Consider the following 26674-nt stretch of genomic DNA (forward strand, 5'->3'; position numbering starts at 1 on the left):
ATGTCATCCGCCTCTCCACCAGCTGCCGCACTTCACTGCTCTGGTGGACCATTCGGACCAATTTGACACTGGGACGTCCATTTCAAATTCCACAGCCCACGAAAGTGCTGACGATGGATGCCTCTCGCCTGGGGTGGGGAGCTCATGTCGATGGGCTGCACACCCAGGGTATGTGGTCCCTCCAGGAAAAGGATCTGCAGATCAACCTCCTGGAGCTCCGAGCAATCTGGAACGCACTGAAGGCTTTCAGAGATCGGCTGTCCTACCAAATTATCCAAATTCGGACAGACAATCAGGTTGCAATGTTTTACGTCAACAAGCAGGGGGGCACCGGATCTCGCCCCCTGTGTCAGGAAGCCGTCGGGATGTGGCGCTGGGCATGCCAGCACAGCATGCTTCTCCAAGCCACATACCTGGCAGGCGTAAACAACAGTCTGGCCGACAGACTGAGCAGAGTCATGCAACCGCACGAGTGGTCGCTCCATTCCAGAGTGGTACGCAAGATCTTCCGAGAGTGGGGCACCCCCTCGGTGGATCTTTTCGCCTCTCAGACCAACCACAAGCTGCCTCTGTTCTGTTCCAGACTTCAGACACACGGCAGGCTAGCGTCAGATGCCTTTCTCCTTCATTGGGGGACCGGCCTCCTGTATGCTTATCCTCCCATACCTTTGGTGGGGAAGACCTTACTGAAGCTCAAGCAAGACCGCGGCACCATGATTCTGATAGCGCCCTTTTGGCCCCGTCAGATCTGGTTCCCTCTTCTTCTGGAGTTGTCCTCCGAAGAACCGTGGAGATTGGAGTGTTTTCCGACTCTCATTTCGCAGAACGACGGAGCGTTGCTGCATCCCAACCTTCAATCCCTGGCTCTCACGGCCTGGATGTTGAGGGCGTAGACTTCGCTGCGTTGGGTCTGTCTGAGGGTGTCTCCCGGGTCTTGCTTGCCTCTAGGAAGGATTCCACTAAGAAGAGTTACTTTTTCAAGTGGAGGAGGTTTGTCGTTTGGTGTGAGAGCAAGGCCCTAGAACCTCGTTCTTGCCCTGCACAGAACCTGCTTGAATACCTTCTACACTTATCAGAGTCTGGCCTCAAGACCAACTCAGTAAGGAATCACCTCAGTGCGATTAGTGCTTACCATTATCGTGTGGAAGGTAAAGCCATCTCTGGAGAGCCTTTGGTCGTTCGATTCATGAGAGGCTTGCTTTTGTCAAAGCCCCCTATCAAGCCTCCTACAGTGTCATGGGATCTCAACGTCGTCCTCACCCAGCTGATGAAACCTCCTTTTGAGCCACTGAATACCTGCCATCTGAAGTACTTGACCTGGAAGGTCATTTTCTTGGTGGCAGTTACTTCAGCTCGTAGGGTCAGTGAGCTTCAAGCCCTAGTAGCTCATGCTCCATATACCAAATTTCATCACAACAGAGTAGTGCTCCGCACCCACCCAAAGTTCCTGCCGAAGGTGGTGTCGGAGTTCCATCTTAACCAGTCAATTGTCTTGCCAACATTCTTCCCCAGGCCGCATACCCGCCCTGCTGAACGTCAGTTGCACACATTGGACTGCAAGAGAGCATTGGCCTTCTACTTGGAGCGGACACAGCCCCACAGACAGTCCGCCCAATTGTTTGTTTCTTTCGACCCTAACAGGCTAGGGGTCGCTGTCGGGAAACGCACCATCTCCAATTGGCTAGCAGATTGCATTTCCTTCACTTACGCCCAGGCTGGGCTGACTCTTGAGGGTCATGTCACGGCTCATAGTGTTAGAGCCATGGCAGCGTCAGTGGCCCACTTGAAGTCAGCCACTATTGAAGAGATTTGCAAGGCTGCGACATGGTCATCTGTCCACACATTCACATCACATTACTGCCTCCAGCAGGATACCCGACGCGACAGTCGGTTCGGGCAGTCGGTGCTGCAGAATCTGTTTGGGGTGTAAATCCAACTCCACCCTCCAGGACCCGAATTTATTCTGGTCAGGCTGCACTCTCAGTTAGTTGTTCTTCGTAGGTCAATTTCTGTTGTAAACTCGCCGTTGCGAGATTCAATTGACCTGGGTTCTTGTTTTGAGTGAGCCTGAGAGCTAGGGATACCCCAGTCGTGAGAACAAGCAGCCTGCTTGTCCTCGGAGAAAGGGTATGATACATACCTGTAGCAGTTGTTCTCCGAGGACAGCAGGCTGATTGTTCTCACCTACCCTCCCTCCTCCCCTTTGGAGTTGTGTGTTTCATCTTTTGCTAGTTATTCAACTGGCAGGAGCGGTCGCGCACGGGCGGGAAGACGGCCGCGCATGCGCGGTGGGCGTGCCCTGCGTGCCGACCGTCCCGCGAAGCTTTTTTCCGGTTGGTGGGGGCTGCCGCGGACGTCACCCAGTCGTGAGAACAATCAGCCTGCTGTCCTCGGAGAACAACTGCTACAGGTATGTATCATACCCTTTCTGAGTCGATGTGTATACTGGGACATATTTTGGTCCCCATCCCCTCTTTTCCCATTCATTTCTAAACCATCCCCATTCACTTCTAACCCATCCCCTCCTGAATCCATTCACTTCCAGCCCATCTCCTCCCATCCCTGCAGTAATAATGACTTTTTTGTCCCCATCCCTGTGGATTCCTGCAGATTTCCATGGGTTTCACATTTTCCCCATCCCCGTGCACACCTCTACTCTGGAATGTAGAGGGTGGCTACTAAAATGGTGTGCAGGTTTCAGTGTTCTCTCTGTCACGTATGGAGGACCAGCAATGGGGGGGAGCTAGAGCAATGCTGACCAGGACGTGGGGGGGGGGGGGGGAAGCTGGTGCAATGTTGAACCCGGCCATGAGGGAGGGAAGGAGGGCATTTTGCCAGGCTCGCTGAATGGTAGCTACACCCCTGTTGATAACCCTTTGCTCATTTTTCAATATCAGTTTTCCAGTTCACTCTGTAGCTATGGTTCTAAACCCAAAGTGAAAACTGTTTCACAATTCACCTAGACAATTTAGGGATATGCTGGCAAAGTGCATTGGCGTCATTGCTGTGATAGTAACAGCAAATGGCAGCTTGTTGGCATGGAAATTATAGCAGCTGCTGCTGATGTGTATTTCACCTAATCATTCTTTATAGCCCCTGGCACACCTAGTAACATGTTTTAAAGCTATGTCATGTGGATAGTTGTCTGCTTGTGTAAAGATTTGAAATTACATAGTTAATTACACAACTTTCTAAATCCTTGCTTTGTAGTCTAAAAGTTTGCCAACTTATTAAAAGTTTGTTGGCATTCCAGGTGTCTGAGACAATCAGGAATTGGAACAGCAAAAGAATATCAACTAAAAGCTCTGGTTACACACCCAACCATGGAGAAAATAACTTTATAAAAATGTTTGTAGAGAAAATAACTTTATTTAAATGTTTGTTCCTCTTGAAGGTTTATTTGTTATACACCTATTTGAATACCATTTTACTCTTGCTGCTTGATCTCACTTTGGAGATCTGCTTTAATATGTATCCCATGTGTTTCAGAACATAAATAATCTACCAGGGAGAGCTACGCTTGGTTCAAAATTAGAGGCTTTTTCAAAGCTAGTCCCACGAATAGTAGCATATTGCCTATGAAAGTGGGCTATTGAAAAACTGTCTATCAGGTGTGCAAGTAAAAGTGCACGTGTTGTGGAAGAACATACTTTCAGCTGACTTTACAAAGATGCTCCAACATGTGAGGTTGGAAACACTATGTAGCTTGTTTTTTATTATTGTTGTATTTTCAAAAGTACAAGCATTGGTTTGGTTTGAAAAAGTACCTACAGAAGAAGGATGTGCAAGTGGCTGTGGGCACTTTCTTCAGTAGTTTTAGCATAGTCACTTAGAAAATGTATTTACTATTTAGATTTAGCTCCTGGTTTGTTTGTTTGTTTTTTTGGTAGCTCATTGGTGCAAAGTACATGGGTAAAACAGTACCCATTGGCGATATGAAAATTCCTTCTTTAACCACCTAACATACAGAATCATTTGCCCTTCTCTATTAATCAGATCTTCACCATTATCATGTCACCTTATGACACTTCTCTTTCACATTGAGAAATGAGTGTTATTGAGAAGTATGTGTGTGTAAGCTCTCTCGTTCACTAGAGGACTTGTGCATCTAATTGTGTTTATTGAATAGGTTAACAGAGAAAGAACAGGATATTGCCATACACAAGATCCTGTTTAAAAGGGTTTTTCTATGCCAAAGCTTTTCAGTGAATGAAATTGTAATGGACTCAATAGAAATTAGTGCATTATAGATTGACTACCATCTGACATAAAGGTTGTGGATGTTGAAGAGGGTCAATATACCAGGAAAATATGACCAATCAAGTGCAAATCTTTCAAAGCTGGAATACATTTAAGTCTCCCATCTTTTCTCTGCCAGTGCCATATTCAAGATGGATGGTGCTTCCATTGACTTTTTAAATATACTCACAGAAAGGCAATTGATTCCAGCTTTGAAACTTTTGCATTTTGTTGGTCATATTTTTCTGCTATATTGATTCCTCTTCAATATCCATGGCCTTCATGTCACATGGTAGTCAATCTATAATATACTAATCTCAATTGAGTATTCTAAACATGCCTTACATGAGGAAAAAAGCTTTGTAAAATTACCCCTTGGAGCAATTTTCAAATGTCATTTTGCCTGTGCAAATGGTCATTTATATGGGTAAAAATGGCTATTTGAAAATTGCCTGTCCTATATACCAGTAGCAGTACAAGCTTCTTCCACAACATGTGTACTCTACCTGCATTTTGGGGAGGCTATTTTGGAGCAAGTTTATGCCAAGGAAGGCAGCAAACCACATACTATGGTACTTCTACAACTTCAAGATTTGGTTTTCATGGAAAAGGTATCTGGAAAAAAAAAAAAGCTGGTGAAAATCCTGGCAGGTGCTTTTTCCTGGGCATTTTTCAAAGGAAAAGTATTTGTGTACTTTGCCTTTGAAAATTGGGGCAAAATCTGTATAGTTTTGAACGTTGCCCTATATGAAGATAGTTTTTTATTATATGGCTGGAGTATTTTAGAGGTTTTTGTGCCTTTATAAAATAGAATTAAAATAGGAGCATTTTTGGACTTCTCATGAAGACATCCTGTTATAACATCAATCTCTTTATTTATTTTATTTATTAGGATTTATTTACCGCCTTTTTGAAGGAATTCACTCAAAGCGGTGTACAGTAAGAATAGATCAAACATGAGCAATAGGCAATTACAGCAGTAAAAATATTCATTTAATAATACAAAGTATGACATGGTATACTACTTGCAGTGTCAATACGTAATAGAACAATATAATTGATAGTAAAGGGTAAGGCAAAGTTGTAACAGATGGGTAAGAAAGTAGGAAGAGTTAGAAAGTAAGGTGACTGATTTGAAGAAAGTTGCACATGAGGTCAGAGAGATGGTTAAATATTATCTCAGCTAGGGTAGGAGTGGATAAACATGTCCCGCTGCAGTATATGCAGCCTGAGTCACTCCTTGTGTGTGTGAGTGAAACTAACAAGTTAGTTACTTCTTCCATTAAAGGCCTGATTGAAGAGCCACACTTTCATCTCCTTCCTGAAGTAGAGATAGTCTTGTGTTAAGCGGAGCCTTTCAGGCAATGCATTACAGAATGTGGGGGCTACTCCGGAGAAGGCTCGCTTGTGGGTATCACTACTACTACTACTACTACTACTACTTAACTATTTAACATTTCTAAAGTGGAGGAGTGGCCTAGTGGTTAGGGTGGTGGACTTTGGTCCTGGGGAACTGAGGCAGTGAGTTCGATTCCCGGCACAGGCAGCTCCTTGTGACTCTGGGCAAGTCACTTAACCCTCCATTGCTCCATGTAAGCCGCATTGAGCTTGCCATGAGTGGGAAAGTGCGGGGTACAAATGTAACAAAAATAACAAAAAATAAAATACCAGGGTTACGCAGCGCTGTACAATTTAACAAAGAAGGACAGTCCCTGCTCAAAGGAGCTTACAATCTAAAGGACAAAAAGTGCAGTCAATCAAATTGAGGCAGTCTAGATTTCCTGGATAGGGGTACAATGGTTAGGTGCCAAGAGCGACATTGAAGAGGTGGGCTTTGAGCAAGGATTTGAAGATGGGCAGGGAGGGGGCTTGGCGTATGGGCTCAGGGAGTTTATTCCAAGCATAGGGTGAGGCGAGGCAGAAAGGGCGGAGCCTGGAGTTGGCGGTGGTGGAGAAGGGTACTGAGAGGAGGGATTTGTCCTGTGAGCGGAGGTTACGGGTAGAGAAGTAATGAGGGGCTGCAGATTGAGTGCATTTGTAGGTTAGTAGGAGAAGCTTGAACTGTATGCGGTACCTGATCGGAAGCCAGTGAAGTGACTTGAGGAGAGGGGTGATTTGAGCATATCGGTCTAGGCGTAAGATAAGACGGGCAGCAGAGTTCTGAACGGATTGAAGGGGGGATAGATGGTTAAGTGGGAGGCCAGTGAGGAGTAGGTTGTAATGTCTTTTGGAGAGGGTGTGGTTAGTGAAGGACCTTGGGAAGACCTTAGTGTCCTTGGCAGTGTGTATATGATCATCCTATTCTTCAGATACTCAGGACCATTTCCTTTCAAGGCCTTGAAGATCAGACATAGAGTTTTAAATTTAGCCCTGGTAGCCAATCAAGTTTTTGCAAAAATGGTGTGATGTGGTCACGTCGCTTGCAACCTTCTATGAGTCTTGCTGCTGCATTCTGAATCAACTGGAGCTGGTGCAAGCCCTTTGTAGTCAGACCATTGTATAGTGCATTGCAGTAATCCAGTCTTGATGTTACCATGGCATGCACAACTGGGATAAGATTTACCTTCTCGATGTAAGGAGAGAGGCAGCATAGCTGTCACAGATAGTAGAAGCAGCTCGTGAAGGTTGCTTGGATTTGGGGAATCAGAGTGAGTGTTCAATCTAACTGTATTTCAAGGTTCCTACTTGTGATTTGAGGGGGAGTTTGTACTTCCCAAAAGGGATTTTGATGTCTGGTATGTATCCACTTGTGTTAGGGACCCAGAGAAGCTCGGTTTTACTTGGGTTCAGGCAAAGTTTGTTGTGTTTAGCCCATTCTTGAATTGATGTTAGACAGGTAATCAGTTTATTCAAGGCTGAAGGTAAGTCAGGTTCAATGGGTATGAGTAGCTTCACATCATCCGCATAGATGAAGAACTGAGTGTTCATTGACCGAATCAGCTCAGTTAGTGGCTTGAGGTAGATATTGAACAGAATAGGTGACAGTATCAATTCTTGTGGTACCCCGCAGATCAGTATCCATGGTGGTGATGAATTGCTGCCAAACATTATGGATTGTTGCCTGTCTGATAGGATCTGAACCAGGCAAGTACTATTCCACTGATACCTGTTTGTGTCAGTCATGCTAGCAAGATATCATGATCCACAATGTCAAAAGCTGCTGAGAAATCTAGCAGTACTAACATTGAGGCGAATCCCTTGTCTCGGTTTCTGTGAAGATCATCTAGTAGGGATACGAGGACCGTTTCTGTTCCATAACCAAGTCTGAATCCAGATAGACATGAATCTAGCCAGTTACTCCTAGTCTGTGTTCATTAAGTTGAACACAGACTGTTTGTTCTTTGAGTTTCCCTAGAAGCGGGATATTGGATATTGGCCTGTAACTTTCAAGTTTGTCCTGGTCAAGGTTATAACTATTCTGTCCATTTTCCAGAGCAGAAAAATAAAGAAATGTCCCTGAGCCCTCAATAAATTGGTTGACCCCTGTGACTTGCTGGCAGATGAGCAATAAGTATACTTGAAGGCCTATTTTATATAAAACATAGAGATCGGAATTGAAGCATCCAGGTTGGACGCAGAAACTTTTCTAAAATACATGCAGGAATGAATGTGTATTTGCCAGGATGCCTAGTGTGATTAGCTGTTTTAGAAATATACAAGTGGATAAAATGAACAGCACAAGCCCAGCAGCATCCATCTTGAAGTGGCAATTTTGCAACTTCCACATATAAATGGTATAGCTTCCATGTGTAGCAGCCCTGTTTTGCAAAGTTACATGTGTAAGTGTCACCAGTTAAGTAGTGAGGCCACAATTTTAATTAGTTTAATTTTGGAGGTAGAAATAAACAGGGGATTCAGAAGAATGACTACCTTAATCCCTTGAGTAAAAACCCTGGCAAAAACGAGCACTTTTGTAAAATCTGTGTGTTCACTCTGAGCTGGAGTAAAACCTGAAGGGGATATTTTTCGTAACAGACGTGTTTTCCATTTGGAAAAAGGAGAATGCATGTGTACATTTTTGCTTTGTCTAAATCGCGGCCAAACCGTTCACTCACCACTCCCCCTTGAAATCTTTGCATTGTGTGACTCTCAACACATACATAACAGCTTTCTAAAATCGTCCTTTGCAGGTGTATGCAATTTACACATGTAACTTCAGCTATGCTGATGCTTTTTTTTTATTTATAAATTTATTCTTTCTTACACGATTAACATGTATTAGAAACACATTGCATAACATTGAATATAATAATAAGGTAACTTTCAAAAGATCAAGTCTTAAATCAAGTTATAGAATTCTTTAGACCACAACTAAGATAGAGAAACATAGGGGGGGTAGTGTTTAAGACAATAGGAGATCAAAATAAGCAACTTATAATAAATAAATTGGCCTGACCTGTATAGTCCCTTTAATAATCTTATTCAATCTAGTATCTTTCATTTACTCTTTAGGTTTAATGGTTAACTTTTTCATTTCCAAAAATGTTTTAAGATGTTCTGGTTCATGAAAGATGTACTTATTACCCATATATTTAATCAGACATTTACGTGGGTACGCTAACAAATATGTTGCCCCCAAAGCTCTAGTCTCCTCTCTAAAAGTCAACATTTTTTTCCTTCTGTCTTGAGTTGTCTTACAAACGTCAGGATATACCCAAATTCTTTGACCATAGAAAGTCTTTAAGGTATTCTTGAAATATATCTTCAACACTGAGTTTAGGTCTTGTTCGGAGATGAATGAGACCAGCAGAGTTCTACGTTGCTGTATTTCAGATAATGATGTCTCTAGTATCAATGAGATATCCAACAGGTCTTGTTGATTTTGTTGGTTAGAGGGTTGGTTTCTTGGACATGCTATTTTATCACCACTATTACCAGGTTCAGCTGAAGGATTCGATAAATAGTACATTTTATTTAGTGGAGGTATAGATGACTCTGGGTATAACAAAATTTCTTGCAAGTATTTTTTTTTAATAATTCAATAGAACTCAAACTTTGCACCCAAGGAAAATTCAATAATCTCAAATTCAATCGTTTGTTAAAGTTTTCTATTTCCTCTATTTTCTTATGTACCATATTCTTATCCTGTATCAAAATCTCAGTTGTTGTTGTTAAAGTTTTTACTTCTTGCTGAGTTTGTTCAATTTGTAAGGTCGTCTCCTGTTTAGTTTTTTTCTAAGGAAAAAGTCAAAGAATCAATTTTACTCACAAGTTGTGAGGTTTCTTGAGCTGATTTTATCAGTGCCTGCTTTAAACCTTGCAGAACCTTCCATATCGCCTGTAGAGTAATCTCCGTGGGGGAAGTATCCTCCATGTTTGTTCCCTCCACGTTTTGGGCAGGGTTGACGCCATCTGAGGTCTGGCTTCTTCCGACTTCCGAAATAGCCTGGGCCTCCTCACTCTGCCCTGTAAGCGCAGGACACGGAGGTCGATTGTATTCTGGCGACGACAGTGATGTTTCTAGTTCCGAGAGGACCATCGCTCCTCCTTTGGTCCTCTGCTCGGATTCGTGCTCTCCAGTTAAAGGGATAGGCGTTGTGAATCGAACGATCGTCAGTTGAATCGGGGAGGAAGTTCTGGCCTGTGGCGTTTGGCCTTTCACTATCCCCTTTCGCTTTGTGTGAGGCATATTGAAACAGAGAAAAAGTCCAGAAATTGCGCCACCAGAGAAGACTCGGTCGATCAGCAAATGCTCTCAGGTCGCTATCTTCCAGCTATGCTGATGCTTCTAAAACAAGTGCCTTACTGTACTTGAATGTAACTTTTCTTGAACTACTGAGAAGGCATGAGCTAAATCTGTCTCCCCCCTCCCCCAAATGTTTAAAGCCATTAACATAGAAGAAAATGAACACGCCAACCTTCTTTCTTTGGTTGCAAAGTTTCTGATGTGGAAGTGAAGAAACTCTTGGTCCTTGTAAACAATCCTAGCAAGTATATTGTGTGTATGTTTATGGACCATTTTCCATCTGACATTCAAGGTTCTTATCTCTGCTGCCAGCTGTATTACTACTACTAATAGCATTTATATAGCGCTACCAGATATTCAGTGCTGGGTCATATCCGGGTGCTGGCATTGAATATCCAGTTTTAGGCTGACATCTAAAGCTTAGCGGTTAAGTGCAATATTCAGCCCTTGACTACGTAAACTGAACCACTTAAAATAGGACTGCTATTTATGTGGCCCAGAGCTTAAGCGGTTATCTTATGTGATCAAGGGTTTAATATTGGCAGTTAACTGCATAAATGCCAACTCCGCCCCCAGAACACCCACAATTTAGCCGAGTTCAGCAAATATTCAGCAGCACTATCTGGTTAAGTGCCGCTGAATATTATTGGTTAGCCACAAACAAGTGATTTAAGCGGGCAGGAGCCTGCAAACATAATGGCTACTGTAGTGGTGTACCTTTAGTTACAGTAGGTTTCTATCTGTTCCTGGAGGGCTCACAATAACATATAAAGGAATTAAGGTGGGAGTTGTACCTGGCTTCCATTTTTTAAAGTGCGCTGCACTAACCACTAGGCTATGCCTTATACTTGCTTGTTGCTCTATTAGAAATGGCTATAATGCCTGAAGCTGTCATACAACCTGGTATCCACTGTTACTTTAATTTCTTTTAGGGGTGGGAGGGGTCATGCCTTCATCCTTTCAGTGGTCACCTTCTCTATCACGGTACTGTTTTGTACCCTGGACATGATTGAAGCAGGTCTAAATAAAAACATTTTTTTTTGCCTTGGACATTAAATCGCTTATGCCCATCTAAGCACTGATATTCAGTGGCTCTTAACCAGAGAGTCCTATCTAATATCACCACAGACAGCCCAAGCACTGTTTGGTTAATACCGGGGCAGTCCATGGGTGGCGCTTGGGCAGAGCCTGAGACTTAACAGGTTATCGGCCATATTCAGACTGTCCTAACTGGCCTATGGAATTATTCTGGTAGACAAAGACATATCTATTCACTGTCAAAAAGATCATAGCCTCTGGAAGATGTCCTAATTTTGGGCCCGCCCTAGTCCCGCCCAAACCACGCCTCCAACACACACCCTTACTGTAAAAGGAGGGATGAAGAGCACATGTTGGAAGAGTTTCTTCATCCTGATTTAGATCATGTAAAGAGATTGATACAAAAATCTGGTAAAGGGATATGTATTTTTGACCCCTGTAATAATGCATAGCTTTATAAAGTTCTTCCAGAGGCTATGATCTTTTTGACAGTGAATAGATATGTCTTTGTCTACCAGAATAATTCCATAGGCCAGTCTGAATATGGCCAAAATACCTGTTAAGTCTCAGGCTCTGCCCAAGTGCCACCCATGGACTGCCCCGGTATTAACCGAACAGAGCTTGGGCTGTCTGTGGTGATATTAGGTAGGACTCTCTGGTTAAGAGCCACTGAATATCAGTGCTTAGATGGGCATAAGCGATTTAACTGGGCAGGAACCTCTCCTGCCCGGTTAAATCGCTTTGAATATCGGGTGGCTAATTTATAACATATCTAACTATAGCAACTACCTAGGCAAGGAACAAAATATATAAATCATTAAACACAAACTAGTTTCTGGTCCAAAAAGAATGGAACAAAGAAATGGAACCAGAGCAGTAATCAATCATCATCAAAAATTAACATGAACTAACAATTCAAAATCACATAAATTATCTAACATGCTCCAGTTTATAAATACTGTTCAGTAGGGTAAGACCCTATAGGTACTAATGCAGTACTAAAACCTAGATGGGGGAGCAGCCATCACACTTATTCACTTACATTTGATTAATCCTTTAAGCAAAAAAATTCCATCAAAGGCCCACTTAAACAAGAGTGATTTTGTTGACTTTTGGAAATCTAACGTGAACATCTGTCTTTTGATTATAACCATAGCAGCCAATAAAACACAACAGATGAGGATTTTTTTAATAATTGAACCCCCCCCCCCCCAAAGAAAAAAAAATAGCCTGCCTTTTGAAATTATGATGACTACTTCCATCTGCCCTTGTGTGAGGTACTTGCCAAATGATGTTATTGGAATATATTGATGTGTGGGCAAACCCCCTGCCTTTTTCAGAACTACTACTGGAGGAGCGGGACTGGTCAAAGAGTGGTTAGAGTCTCAATTTCATAATTTAAAACCAGCAACCATGCCGCCTCAGCATTTTCCTTCTTTTGCAGCGCAGAGCCAATTGCGTTTTTAACACTCTGGCACTGGGCTGTAGACTGAAGGGCTGCAAATGGTGGTTTTCAATTATAAAACTCAGATCAACATCTGGTGGGGGAAGGGAAGAGAGCTGCTTCTGCTGCCGGACATGCACTAGAGCAAAAAAGAAGACTGGAAGAGAAAAAGCAAAAGAGAAATGAGACTGGAAGGGAGAAACAAAGAGGGACCCTTTTACAAAGCGGCAGTAAGCCCAATGCAGGCTTACCACGCACTAATTTGGAGCTACTGCCGGCCAAATGCGGGTGCCGGCAGTATTTCCAGCCCCAGCATGTGCCATTTCCCACTCTGAGGAAAATAGGACTTGATTTTTTTTGCGCGGCAGTTACCCGGTGGTAATCGGGCAACATTGTGCATTACCCAGTTACCATCGGTTTAGCGCGGGGAGCCCTTACCGCCACTTCAGTGGGTGACGATAAGTGCTTCACCTCGCATGGCCACATGGTAAGAACAATCTTACTGCATGGCCTTGTATTTTTGCTGCCAATTAACCTGCTGCAGTAAAAAGGGCCTCAGCACACAACAAAAGCTGCCGCTACTGCAGGGCCCTTTTTACCGCAGCTTGGTAAAAGGGCCCCAGAGTTTCCAAAGAGAGACTGGGAAAGGGAATTGAATCTACTTAAAAGGTTGCCTACAGCTCTATTTTTTGACACAAAACACTGATAAAGATTTACTTTTACAACCCTTCAGAAATGCCAATTGCCTGAATAATAAAAATTTAAAAATGAAATGTATAAACATGTTGGATCAGAAGCCCTAAATATAGTGTTAAAATAACGTAGAAAATCAAATGTGTACAAGAAAGTAAAGGAGTATGGATTACTTAACAAAATGGTTTGTGCTGAAAAGAGCATTCTTGGTCAGGTGGACAGTCTGTGATTTCTTGAGTTTATTTGTTTTTGGAAGAAATAGTAGATAAGTTATTTGGTTTGTGATTGATTGATTCACTTTCATGGTTGATTAATAACAAATGAACCATTGTTACTTCTTGCACTTATTCCATGTTATTTCTTTGTGTTGATATACAGGCAGCTCTGTCTCCTTTTGAATGCAGAAAATATCTTCCATTCAATGGCAGACATCCTACTCCGAGAAGAGGATCTTAAATTTGCCTCTACCATGGTTCAGACTCTGAACACCATCCTGCTAACTTCTTCAGAGCTCTTCCAGTTGAGGAACCAGCTCAAGGATCTCAAGTCGCCAGTATGTTTAACATTTATATCAACCTGTATTATAGGTTTCTCCATCAGTAATGCATATCTTTTTCAGTACCTTTTTTTAGCTGAAAACTTCAGGTTCGATATTCAGTGGTACTTATCCTATAGGAGCAGTTTCTACCCAGATAAGTGCCACTCTTCGGAGCCAGTTGATAATTTATCATTATCCAACCCGGATTTTTAGTGCTGGTATCCAGTTATGGCTTGGCGCTGAAATATCCATGCATTAAAAAACCTGCAGCAGACAGCTTTTAATAGAGTGTCAACCGGCATGGGCTGAATATTACCTTTCATAATTTCAGCAACCAGTTGCAGAAATCATAGTGGAAGGGCATGTGTGTCTTTCAGCATGGTACATAAATAATGTAGAAGGATAAGAAGAAAGGAGGCATAGTATGTGTTACATATTGTCATCATATCTTCTGAATGGTATCCTAACATCATAAGTATTGAGTCTTAAGCTGACCTCTAAAGGAGCTTGTAAAATATTTTATACCCCATTATATATGTAAATGAATTCTGAATACCCTGGAGACTTGTGCAGATGGACCATAAAATCTTTTAAGTATCCTGTGCTGCATGGCAAAATGACCTTTATAGCCATTCTGAACTGTGAGTCACAGTAAGTTAATCCTTTGATACGCTAATGGATATGGTATTCCTCACATTTTGATTGGCACAAATTCAGCATTCACGACACTAATTTGTTTATAAATACAGTGCCTAAACAAGACTAAATGTTATAAAATGTGAAAACATGTGAATGTATTCTAAAATAAATAATGACAAACTGTAAGATCAGTTTGCATTTAATATGATTGCCCTTCATCACTGTCTGTGTTCACCAGCGACAGTCTCATATTTTCACATTCTGTAGCATAGCTAAATAAAGACTAGCTAGAAATATGTGAGATTTTTTACTACTAGACACTATCAGGCTCATTTTCGAAAGAGAAGGACGCCCATCTTTTGACACAAATCGGAAGATGAGTGTCCTTCTCACAGGGTCGTCCAAATCGGTATAATCGAAAGCCGATTTTGGACATCCCCAACTGCTTTCTGTCGCAGGGACGACCAAAGTTCATGGGGGCATGTCGGAGGCGTAGTGAAGGCGGAACTTGGGCAAGCCTAACACATGAACGTCCTCTACCCATAATGGAAAAAAAAAGGGCATCCATGACAAGCACTTGGACGACTTTACCTGGTCCTATTTTTCTTATGACCAAGGCACAAAAAGGTGCCTGAACTGACCAGATGACCACTGGAGAGAATCGAGGATGACCTCCCCTTACTCCCCCAGTGGTCACTAACCACCTCCCACCCTCAAAAAAAATCTTTAAAAATATTTTGTGCCAGCCTCGATGCCAGTCTCAAATGTCATACTCAGGTTCATCACAGCAGTTTGCAGGTCCCTGGAGCAGTTTTAGTGGGTGCAGTGCACTTCAGACAGGCGGACCCAGCCACATCCCCCCCCCTACCTGTTATACTTGTGGTGGTAAATGTGAGCCCTCCAAAACCCACCAGAAACCCACTAAACCCACATCTAGGTGCCCCTTTTCACCCATAAGGGCTATGGTAGTGGTGTACAGTTGTGGGGAGTGGGTTTTGGTGGGCTCAGCACACACGGTAAGGGAGCTATGTACCTGGGAGCAATTTCTGAAGTCCACTGCAGTGCCCAGTTGATGTCCTGGCATGTCAGGGGGACCAGTGCACTACGAATGTTGGCTCCTCCCACGACCAAAGGGCTTGCATTTGGTTGTTTCTGAGATGGGTGTCCTTGGTTTCCATTATCGCCGAAAATCAGAAACGACCATCTCTAAAGATGACCTAAATATCAAGATTTGGGCGTCCCCGACTGTATTATCGAAACGAAAGATGGACGTCCATCTTGTTTTGATAATACGGGTTTCCCCGCCTCTCCATTAGGACGTTTTGTGAGGACGTCCTCAGCAAAACTTGGGTGTCCCTTTCGATTATGCCCCTCCACATGTGCCTCAAGTGATATATTACTAAAATTCTGACATCATCACTGCTATATTATTATTATTTTATTATGTCCTGTTGAGCTACTCTGTGCCTAAAGCAGACAGCTGCATCTTGTTGGTCTTGTGTTTCATCAACTCCTTCTGACCAGCTGTATCCAGCTCAGCGAGGTCCTTTTCAGCTGTTTGATACCACTTGTGCCTTCATCTTCCTGGATCTCTTTTCCCTTCTGCTTCGCAGTTCATGGCTTGTGCCTTGATATGCCACTTGACATATAGGATTCTTCATAAGCTATGTGAACCAAAACGGTCTGGTCTCTCTTAGAGAGTTTTCATTACTGGCCATGATTCTGCACTGTGAAACGAGGGGGGGGGGGTGGTATTGCAGTACTATTATACATATACATCTTCATTCAAGTTATTAGGTTCTTATTGTCCCAGATCTTAGCCAGTCTGTTCACGACTGATGCCACTTCACCAGTTCTAATCTTCATTTCTTTCTCAGTGTTCTTCTATTATTCCTAAATAGGTGAATTATGGCACTTTTTTAATTTGATTGCTTTATCTTTTTGCTAGATATAGTTAGCTCATTCTGTCCACCAAAAATGTATTATTCCGTCTTGGTTTGCATTGCTTGAAGAGAACTCGCCAACAAGGCCACATCATCTGCAAATTCCAAGTCCTCAAACCACATTTTTTCAAGCTAACTGATTCCTGTGGTTTTGGCTCCTAATGCACTCTACATTAACCAGTCCATGACTAAACTAAATAACAATGGTGACAATACACAACCTTGCTTAACTCCAGTTAATATTTTAAACCAATTCATGTAACCATCTTTCATTCTGACACAGCATTCACTGTTCTCATACAGGTTTTTGATAACTCTTGTAACTAATACTGTATGAGATGATGATTCAGATTTGAAAAACTTTTCATGTCTTGACCACCAAGGAAGAAATACATTCACCATGTATGCAGTGGTGTGCTGGTAAATGTTTAACAACAGGCTCTCTCCTGGTCCACCTCTGCACCCCCCCCCCCCCCCCCCGCCAAATTGCAGAGCTGGGTATAGCCGGGGAGAGAGCCTGGGGGAGCCAATGCATTACTACAGGAAAAAAAAATTTTAATGATCCCAGGTTCCAATCTAATTCATGTTTAATGTGGGATAAAATGCCATAAATAAGTAAATAAATATAATGTTGAGCACCTGATTCTCAAACTGGACATATTCCAAACACTATAATGAAAATAAAATGATTTTTTTCTACCTTTGTTGTCTGGTGACTTTGTTTTTCTGATCATGCTGGCCCAGTATCAGATTGTGCTGTTATCTGTCCTCTTAACTCCGTTTCCAGGGCTTCCTTTCCATTTATTTCTTTACTTTCCACTTTTCTTCTTCATTTCTTGGCCTACATCCGTAAGTAAAAGCTGGGTCCTCCGCAGACTTGACTGTCCAGTGGATCCAGCTTCTGCCTATTTTCTTCATCCATGTGCAGTTTTTCTCCTCTCTTCCTTTTCCCTCATCTCATCTCCTTACTCACTGTTCCCTCCCCTCCATCCATGTCCAGCATTTCTTCTCTCTCCCTTCCCTCTCCTCCATCCACCCATGTCCAGCAACCCTCCTCTCCCCCTGCCTTCCCCTCCATCCACCCATGTCCAGCAACCCTCCTCTCCCCTGCCCTCCCCTCCCCTCCATCCACCCATGTCCTGCAACCCTCCTCTCCCCCTGCCTTCCCCTCCATCCACCCATGTCCAGCAACCCTCCTCTCCCCTGCCTTCCCCTCCATCCTCCCATGTCCAGCAACCCTCCTCTCCCCCTTGCCCTCCCCTCCATCTACCCATGTCCAGCAACCCTCCTCTCCTCTGCCCTCCCCTCCATCCACCCATGTCCAGCAACTCTCCTCTCCCCTGCCCTCCCCTCCATCCACCCATGTCCAGCAACTCTTCTCTCCCTTCCCCTCCATCCACCCATGTCTAGGAACCCTCCTCCCCTCCCCTCCATCCACCCATGTCCAGCGACTCTCTTCTCTCCCCTGCGCCCTCTATCCATCCATACCCAGCGATTGTCTTCTCTCCCCTGCCCCCTTCTATCCATCCATACCCAGCAATTCTCTTGTCTCCCCTGCCCCCCGTCCAGCCACCCATACCCAGCGATTCTCCTCTCTCCCCTGATTACCTCCATTGAAGCGGCCACGTCATTAAAAGCCCTGGCCGTCTCTAGCCTTCCCTTCAAGTTCGTTCCCTCAGAGTCCCGCCCTCGCAGAAAGAGGTAATGACATCAGAAGGTGGGACTCTGAGGGAACGAACTCACGAAGGGAAGGCTAGACGGGCAGGGCTTTCAATGACGTGGCCACTTTGACGGAGGTAAGAGGAGAATCACTGGGTGGCACAGGCAAATGAGGGCGGTGCAGGCAAACAAGGGCAGTGGTGGGAGGTGAGGTAAACGAGGTAAGCATGGCTTGTGGCACCCTCCTGCCATGCTTACCTTGTTTACTGGAGCCAGCTCGCCGTGCTGAACAACTAGCCAGCAACATCTTTAAAAAATTAACAACCGGCTCTTGCGAGCCAGTGCGAGCTGGCTCCAGCACACCACTGCAAGTATGGTATTCCTGTGCTGCTGTACTCACCCTTGCCCCACTGCAGCTTTCTTCCTCTCCATCCTCCCTTCCTTTTCATTCTCTTTGCTTCCTTCCCTTTCTTCACATACAGCCCTTGTGTGTTCTGTTCCCCCAACAGCTTCAGTTCCCCGATTCTTCTCACCTTCTTCCTCAGATCTCTAATTTTCAATCTTTCCCTTCCCTTTCTATAGTTCTTCCTTTCTCTCGCCCCTGCAACTCATTCATTTGTTTCCTCTGCTCTCACCCACTCCTGAAACCCTCATTCTTTTTCCCATCCACATTTATTCCCAGGCATCCCTCTCACCCTCTATTAAGCAATCATTCTCACTTTTGAACGTGCTTAGTTTTTGCTCCTACCAACGCTTACACAATGCTGTTTGAAAAATGTTTTGGCTTTTATTTGCTATTGCAGGGAACATTTGTTTGACCCCTGAGGCAGGAAACACAGCCCGTATCGAGTCTATTTCATAAATGATTCTCCATAGTAGATGTTCAGTGCCAACACCCACATTCTTAACTGGTCAAAGATAGGACCACTTTCTGTGAGGTTCTATTTGTCCAGTTACATATGCAGGCACTGCGCTGAGTATTGCTGATGTCTGCATATCTTCTGACTCTGCCCCTAGACCTCTCCAGCACTAACTGTGCTGCACACCAGATTTTTAGTAGTACTGTGCAGTCAAGTGCTACTGAAAATTCAGGTACAGCCCACCGAACATGACCCCAAAATCTCTTGTAATAACAGCCACATCTGTATTGATTGAATGAAGTGCTCATCGCAGAGATGATTGATATGGAAGGTTGACTAGCTGAGAAATACTAAATAGTGGAGCAGATTTCTTTAATTATGTTTACTTTTTCTTTAATTTTCTCTCCAAAGAATGAGTCTCCAGTAAAGGGGAGCATCTGCTCACTTGGAGCGGATATCGCATTTTTAGGAGTCTTACATCTTCCTCCAGTAGAGTTGTGCACGGGAACATAATCTGATCTCCCATCCTTACCTGTCCCCAGTCAATTGTATTCCATCCCCAGCCCATTCCCATCATATTACTATCATCCACAATCAATTCTTTTCTGTCCCTGCGCCATCCCCATCATATTGGTACTGTCCCCTCATCATCCCCACAGTTTTCTTTCCCATCTCCATTCCCAACCCGCATTTAAAAGGTCTTGTAAATTCAACAAAACATAAAATACATCCTATAACTTGTTAAAATTTAACATAAAACAATAAGCATAATTTTGCTAAATATACGAGTAAAGCATTATTAACATGGACTGCGAGAAAACAATCATTTGAAACTATGTAAAAATAAACCATCTACAGAGCTCTGTTCTGTTCTACATTCCTCCATTTTTCATTGTGCAGCTGAAAAGAATGTTCTGATGATGTGCTGGTGGCAGGAGTTCCAAGCAGGGAGCATGCAACACGTGTCAGTTTTGGCCACACATGAGGACCTCTGTTGCCAGTAGGTAATAAGAGACAAGCAGAATTCCTTGTCCAAGCTTGATATGTATGTACCCACTTCATTGATCACTGAAGTTGTTTCCTGTCTCTTGAATAAGTCTCCAAACAAATCTGCCTCTGATTTTTCTCATTTTGGACATTTTGTTGGCAGTTTGGAAATTGGGTGCACCTCAACTACAACTATCCGCTGTCAGTGTTTGCAGTCTGTTTATGGCAGCAGTTCCCAAACTGTGCGCTGCGGCACCCTGATGTGCTGCAGCGAACTCTCTGGGTGCCGCTGCAAATCCTGCAAATATAACTGTAGCACTGTTATATTTGTCAGCAGCGGCAGCAAAACAACAACAACAAAAAAAAAACAAGCGCAAGGCTGCAGCAACCTTCAAGCATGTGCTGTCAGTTCTGCTGCTGTGGGCCTGCGCTTGCGGGGTTTTTTTGTCACGGCCACTGGGGACACAGAGCAGATGGCCTTCGGGATTCGCTTTTGCTGCCAAGGAGATTGGATGAAAACAAGAGACGGGATGAAGTCAAAATGTTGAAGCCAATACGTCAAGTCTCTGTTTCCCTTTCCCATTAACAAAGCAAGCAAACCTATGAACTGCTGCATCCACATTGTCATTTTTTATTGTTGGTAGCATTTTTTATTTAATCTCACTTATATTTTCAAACATGCTGGCTTGTGCAGCATAAAGATGTACACAGAGGAAGTATAATAACAGAATAACTTTTGTGGCCGGGTCACCCTTCCTTCTTGTTCCTTTCGCAAGTGCTCACCCAAAAGCCAGTGTTCTTATGAAAAGTTTTTATTTTGTCTTTCCTTTCTCAATTCAACATAGTCTTCCTTTCTTACTCTTCCCTTTAATTCAAGCACAACCGAAAGCATTTACTTTGTGTCTTCCAATCAAACACTTTTCAGGCCCCAGAGCAGTTCATACAGCCTCTTTCATTTCCCTCCCCTTTCCCTTGCTGGGGATATTCTCAAATGGTCACAGTTCAACACAGCAAAAAAGAAAAACAGTTTTCCTTCACATCCCCCCTCAATTCTGATACTTGAACTGGGCAGCTTTCCTTTCTAGTTTCAGAGGCAAGTGTACTTGTCATATTTTAAACAGAGTCCTTCCCCACTGCCTCAGTTTTTCTCCTCCAGTCTTCCACCACCGTTTTAATGGAGCTGCCAGGAAACCTTTCACTGTATCTTTCTCCGTCTGGGCCAGAGCAGCAATTTCCATGCTCTCCTCCTCCAGTCCCTCAGTCACTTCCATTTTATCCTCATCACCAGCCTCCTCCTCCCCAAGCCTCCCCAGCTGTCCCTCGTTACCCTCATCAGAAATCATCTCCCAGTCCTCCACCCCATCTCCTAGTTTCTGCATAGCTCATCTGGGAAGGGAGGGTTCCTGGGATTGATAGTTCCTTCCTCGCTTCCCCACTTCAGTTGGCCTTTCAGCCGCCAGAGGGCGAGCTCTCCGTATACTAGGAACTTGGTATTGAAACTTTCTCTGTCGGTACTCCCCTGCTCTCTGCAACCCTCGCTCCCGTGGTTTCCTTGTTCCTCTATCACCTGCCCTCTCACACTTTTCATAGGTAGAGTAGTAATTTGTTATAAATCGTAATTAGTGTGTCATTTGGAGGGGCTGGTTATAGGGACACAGTAGCACTGTTACATTTGTGCAGAAAAAAAGATGAAGACCTGTGTGGCCGGAGGGCGTAGAGATTGGTGTGGCTGGGGAGCGGAGACCTGTGTGGCTGATGAGGGGCAGAGATCGGTGGGGGGGGGGGGGGGAAATGCCGCGAAAAATTGCTCGTACACGAAGGGTGACATGAGCCAAAAAAGTTTGGGAACCACTGGTTTATGGCATTGTTCCACCCTTCTTTTTAACATTTTTGTAAACAATATGTCTGAAAGCTGTTTGGTAAGGAAGTAACCTGTTCCGGGGCAGAGAAGAAGCATGGAACAACGGAGGACAGGCGCACGCGGCACCCCCCCCAGTGGCGTGCACCCGGGGCGGACCGCACCCACCGCCCCCCCCCCCCCTAGGAACGCCACTGTCTTTGTCATAAAGCATATGGGGCCAGACTTAAAGATCGCAATATGTATGCTTTGGAAGAAAGACACGAGAGGGGGGGAGATATGATCAAGATGTTTAAATACCACTATGGTATATATGCACAGGAAGTGAGTCTCTTTCAACTGAAGGGAAGCTCTGGAGTGAGGGGCATAGGATGAAGTTGAGAAGGGACGGACTCAGAAGTAACGTGAGGAAATAATTCTTCACAGAAAGGTTGGTGAATTTGTGGAACAGCCTCCCAGTGGAGGTGGTGGAGATGAAAAATGTATCTGAATTCAAGAAAGTTTGGGACCAGTACTTAACATCTCTAAGGGAGATGAAGGGATTATAGATGGCATGTATGGGCAGACTGAATAGGCCATATTGTTTTTATCTGCCTTAATTTTTCTCTGTTTCAACTGCTAGATCTAAATGACCCTTCAGCCTTGGATTAAGCAACGCTGCTACCAAGTTTGTTTCTGTAACTGTAAAATAGCAATCCAGGTGATCTACAAGATGATTCTTTAAGGATGGTATCACGTGACTGTCTGAGCTTGCAATTGTCAGATGTCATTTCAACTGATATTTTTGTTAAGACCGCCAGATGTAGTGAAGACTTAGTATCTGGCAACAGTTCTTTTATATCCCTGTCAAATGGTTCCAACACCATGATAACTTTTGTCAGCGAGGAGTCATCAATTATACAAAATTTGGTCAGGAACTGCTTGTTTGTACCTGGTTCAGTGGCAAAAGCACGCAGATCCTCCATATTTTCTGCCACAGATTTAATGTCTGTAGAACGCTGTTTCACTGAGTTGACACAGTGTTTTCTTCAGTGAACAGTTGTCTTTTGTTCGCTTATTGAGTGTAAAGTAAGGAAACTGGAGGGCAACAGAAAAACAAAATCAAAGGTGCAACAAAGCAGTGAAGAGGCTGCAGATGGAATAATGAAGTAGAGCCAATCATTTGAGGAAGCAAGACCCAACACAGCGCGTGTTTCAGCAACCGTCTGTGCCAGGGGTTGGATAAAATCACAACACAGTTTATCTTCTTCACTCAGTGATGGCAATTGAAGATACACATTTTTTACTTCGCGACAGAGGAGGCAGACCTTTTTTGCTACAGAATACCTAACTCTTTTGTATCTTCAGTTCCCATCACCGAGTGAAGAATCTTATGGGAAGATACACTGTGTTGTGATTTTATCCAGCCCCTGATGCAGGCAGTTGCCAAAACACAGGTCATGTCAAGTCCTTTAATAAACTTTGCTTCCTTCCATGATTGGCTCTGCTTCGTTGTTCCATCTGCGGCCTAATTCACTGCTTTGTTCCGCTTAGTGAGTGTTACCACCACAATGTTAGAAACTCACTTACCTCACTGAGGAGTTCATTTGGATCAACTTTAATTTTTGATGGCTGGAGTCCATGAGAAAGAGTACAAGATTGAGATTATGACCTGTGCAACCTATCCAGACCTCATCTTGAAGTGCTGCTTTCATATTATCTGCATTATCAGTCACATAGCTCTGTGGAAATTATACTCTGCCAAAATGCTCAAAACAAATCAATAAATATTCTCACCAGTTTATTTATGATTGGTCTCCCTCGTTGCCAGAATTGCTGAACACATGCACCTGTTTTCATCAAGCTGAGCTCCTCTTTTGACTTTTTTCTTTTTTAGCTGAGGTGTTGGTGTCAATCTGATCCCCATCCATTTTCAATCCATCTCCTTCCTCCCTTGCCCATTCACTTTTGATCCAACCCCTCCCGTCTTCATGGTAGTAATGACTTTTTCTTACAATTCTCCTGGATTTCTGCGGGTTACTTGCTGTCCCCATCCCTGCACACATCTTTAGCTTCAAGTTCTACTAGCACCACTATTAATATTCCTACTGCCAAGTAATTCGCTACATATTTCTCAGATAAGGTTACCATACTGCAAAACTCTTTAAAACCCATTTTTACACAGCAAATACCCAAGTATTCTAGCCCCTCCCTTCAGATTCTTTCTGTAGTGCTCTTTCTGCATTTAATCTTCCCTCCTTACCCATTGTCACTAAAGTTCTGAGTACAATGAAGATTACCACTGCACCTCATTATCCAATCCCATCCAGTTTACGTTAAGATTCTTCCTCCTGTGCAAACTGTTGCCTGATTGCTAATCTCCGCTTTAAATCAAAATTTCTGGAATCTGTTGTCTTTTCACAACTAACCAATTTCATTGAAAAATCTAACATTCTCCATCCCAACGAGACAGGTTTCTAACATCATCATATTACAGAAACTACCTTCATTGGCATATCCCCATTTATTCAGTATCACAAAGACCATGATAATTCAGTTCTTCTACCTCTTGATCTTTCAGTCACATTAGTAACCTATGGACTTCTGTAAGTCTAAGTGCTCTGAAAATGACCCCCATAGCTTTCTGTTGTTTACAAGAACATTTTTAAATAAACATGATGAAAACAACAACATGGGAGAACTTTGTTTCTCGTCTGTTCGACTGAATGGAAAAAACAATACAGGAACTGAGGAGACTACTGCATGTGGGAAGGGTTGCAAATGTTCAGAACTTTACACTAAAGTTCTGAGCTTTGGGAAGGTGGCTCTATCCCAGCACCATCTGATGACATCACTCACTTAAGTGCCTAACTATAAATATAATTTACAGATGTCAATCATACATCAATCACTGATAAATTATTTTCTTTTTTAATGAGGATCTTTGTTTACAAGAAGAGACTTGAAATGTTTACATTACTGCCTTTATCGATAAAGGTTGGTCAAACCTTAGCAGGGGGTACTTCACTGAATCCATGTGCTAAGGATTAAGACATTTTCCAAATAATAATAGTAAAGATCCAGAACTTATAGCAGTGGTTCTCAAGTCTGGTCCTGGAGATACCACAGCCAGTCAGGTTTTTGGGATATCCACAATGAATATTCATGAGAGATATTTGCATGCACTGCCTCCACTGCATGCAGATTTGTCTCATAAATATTCATTGTGGATATCCAGAAAACCTGGCTGGCTGGGGTGCCTCCAGGATCAGGTTTGGCAACCACTGACTTATTTTGTCCCAGGATGCAGTGTCCCCAGTTTGGTATTATTATTATTAGTAGTAGTAGTAGTAGTAGCATTTGTATCCCACATTTTCCCACCAATTTGCAGGCTCAATGTGGCTTACATTTGCCATAATGGCGGTTGCCATTTCCGGGTAACAGAATTACAAGTAGTGTAACGTTAAGGTGCATACATACATGATAACATACATGGTACATAGCATATATGGAGCCGATCATTGTATATATATATATATATATATATATATAACATAGTTAGTAAAGAAGAATACATGACATGTTCAATCAGAGAGATAAGAGCTGAACCAAGAGAGAGCACTGCCAGTACTACCCATGGATTCCAAACGATCCAAAAGAATACTGTGATCAATCGAACCAAACGCAGCACCAAGGTCGAGAGAAATGAGAAGAACTTCCTGACCTTTATCATGGCTACGGTGAATGAAATTAGAAAGTGCAAGAAGAGAGTGCTCAGAGTTGTAGGGGGCATGAAAGCTGGTTTGACAAGAACGAAGAATATTAGTCCTATCAAGAAACATAAAGAGCTGTTTTTCAACAAGTTTGTCAGTAATCTTAGATAAGAAAGGGAGTTGAGAAACAGGTCGGTAATTCAAGAGATCAGAGGAGTCTAAGGATGATTTTTAAGGAGAGAAACAACAGTTGCTTTCCAATTATAAGGAAATGTACCAGTAGAGAGGCTGGTCACATTCACAATATCGATGTATGACATCAAAAATAAGCTAATTTGTTTCCGTAAATGTGTAAGAATTGAGTCAGTAGGTGCAGTGGTAGATCTTGCAGAGGAAATTAATTGAACCACGTCAGAATGAGATGATAAGACATTTCACTGAACTAGTCCGGTTATGAACTGGAGAGGATTCCATTAAAGAAGAGAATTCGGGTAAAGAGGAGGAGGAGAAATAGAGTTCCTTATATCTTCAACTTTCTTGGTGAATGCCTTGGCAAGAGCATTCAAATTCAGTCCTGATGGCGCAGAAGTGTGTTGAGAAGAACCAGAAACTTGACGAAGGAGTTTATACAAACTAGAGTTATTGGTGTCATGCTGAAGCAGAGAGAAGTAATATTTGCATTTGGCTGAAAGAACCGCAATTCTGTATTGCAAGGCTTTATCCTTTAAAAAAAAAATCTTCTGTAAGTCAATACCTACGCCATTTACGTTTGTGATAACAAAGTTGCTGCTTCAAAAGACAGAGACCATTGTCATACCAAGGATGAGTTTTGCAGTAAGCATGCACAGAAGTTAATGGAACATCCCTATCAAGGGCTTCAGATAAGGTAGCATTCCATAATGAGCACTGATTATCGAAAGAAAGTGATGCAAAGTTGGGGGGAAAGGAATCACAGGATGTGAAGCAGCAGTCAGGGGTGAGGTTTCTCAATCTTCTGACCAACTTAGCAGATGAAGGAGTAATTGAACATGGGATAGAAGAGAATGGGTACCAAAATGATGAAAGGGAGTGATCAGACCAGGGAACAGAAAAATCAAAAAGAGAGAGCAATAGTTGGGGAAGATGTCATAATAAGATCCAAAATGTGTCTGTCAGAATGGGTCCAGAAAGAACATTTTGAGTGAGGGTAGTTTCGGACAGAAAGGAAATCAAAGGTGATATTGTCAGAGTGATCCTCAACATGAATGTTGAAGTCCCCCCTCCCCCCCAATATGACAAGATGAGATGGGTCAATGAGATAAGGAGAGAGGATGTCATTTAGGGCTTGCAGGCTGGAACAGGAAACAGACATGGCAAATAAATCAAAAGTAAAGTAACGGGTGATAAAGAGTATGTGCA

At 43.1% G+C, this 26674-nt stretch overlaps 1 protein-coding gene across 1 annotated transcript in view; it reads left to right on the forward strand.

Moving 5' to 3' along the window:
- VAC14 (VAC14 component of PIKFYVE complex) overlaps window positions 1-26674 on the forward strand; it is a 573384-nt gene that overhangs the window by 406891 nt on the left and 139819 nt on the right. Inside the window, exon 15 of the mRNA XM_030203598.1 lies at window positions 13479-13653. Within this exon, the coding sequence (XP_030059458.1) occupies window positions 13479-13653 (175 nt within the window). The remainder of the gene's footprint in view (window positions 1-13478; window positions 13654-26674) is intronic.

The sequence above is a fragment of the Microcaecilia unicolor genome, chromosome 5, assembly GCF_901765095.1.
Source record: "Microcaecilia unicolor chromosome 5, aMicUni1.1, whole genome shotgun sequence".
Lineage (NCBI taxonomy): Eukaryota > Metazoa > Chordata > Amphibia > Gymnophiona > Siphonopidae > Microcaecilia > Microcaecilia unicolor.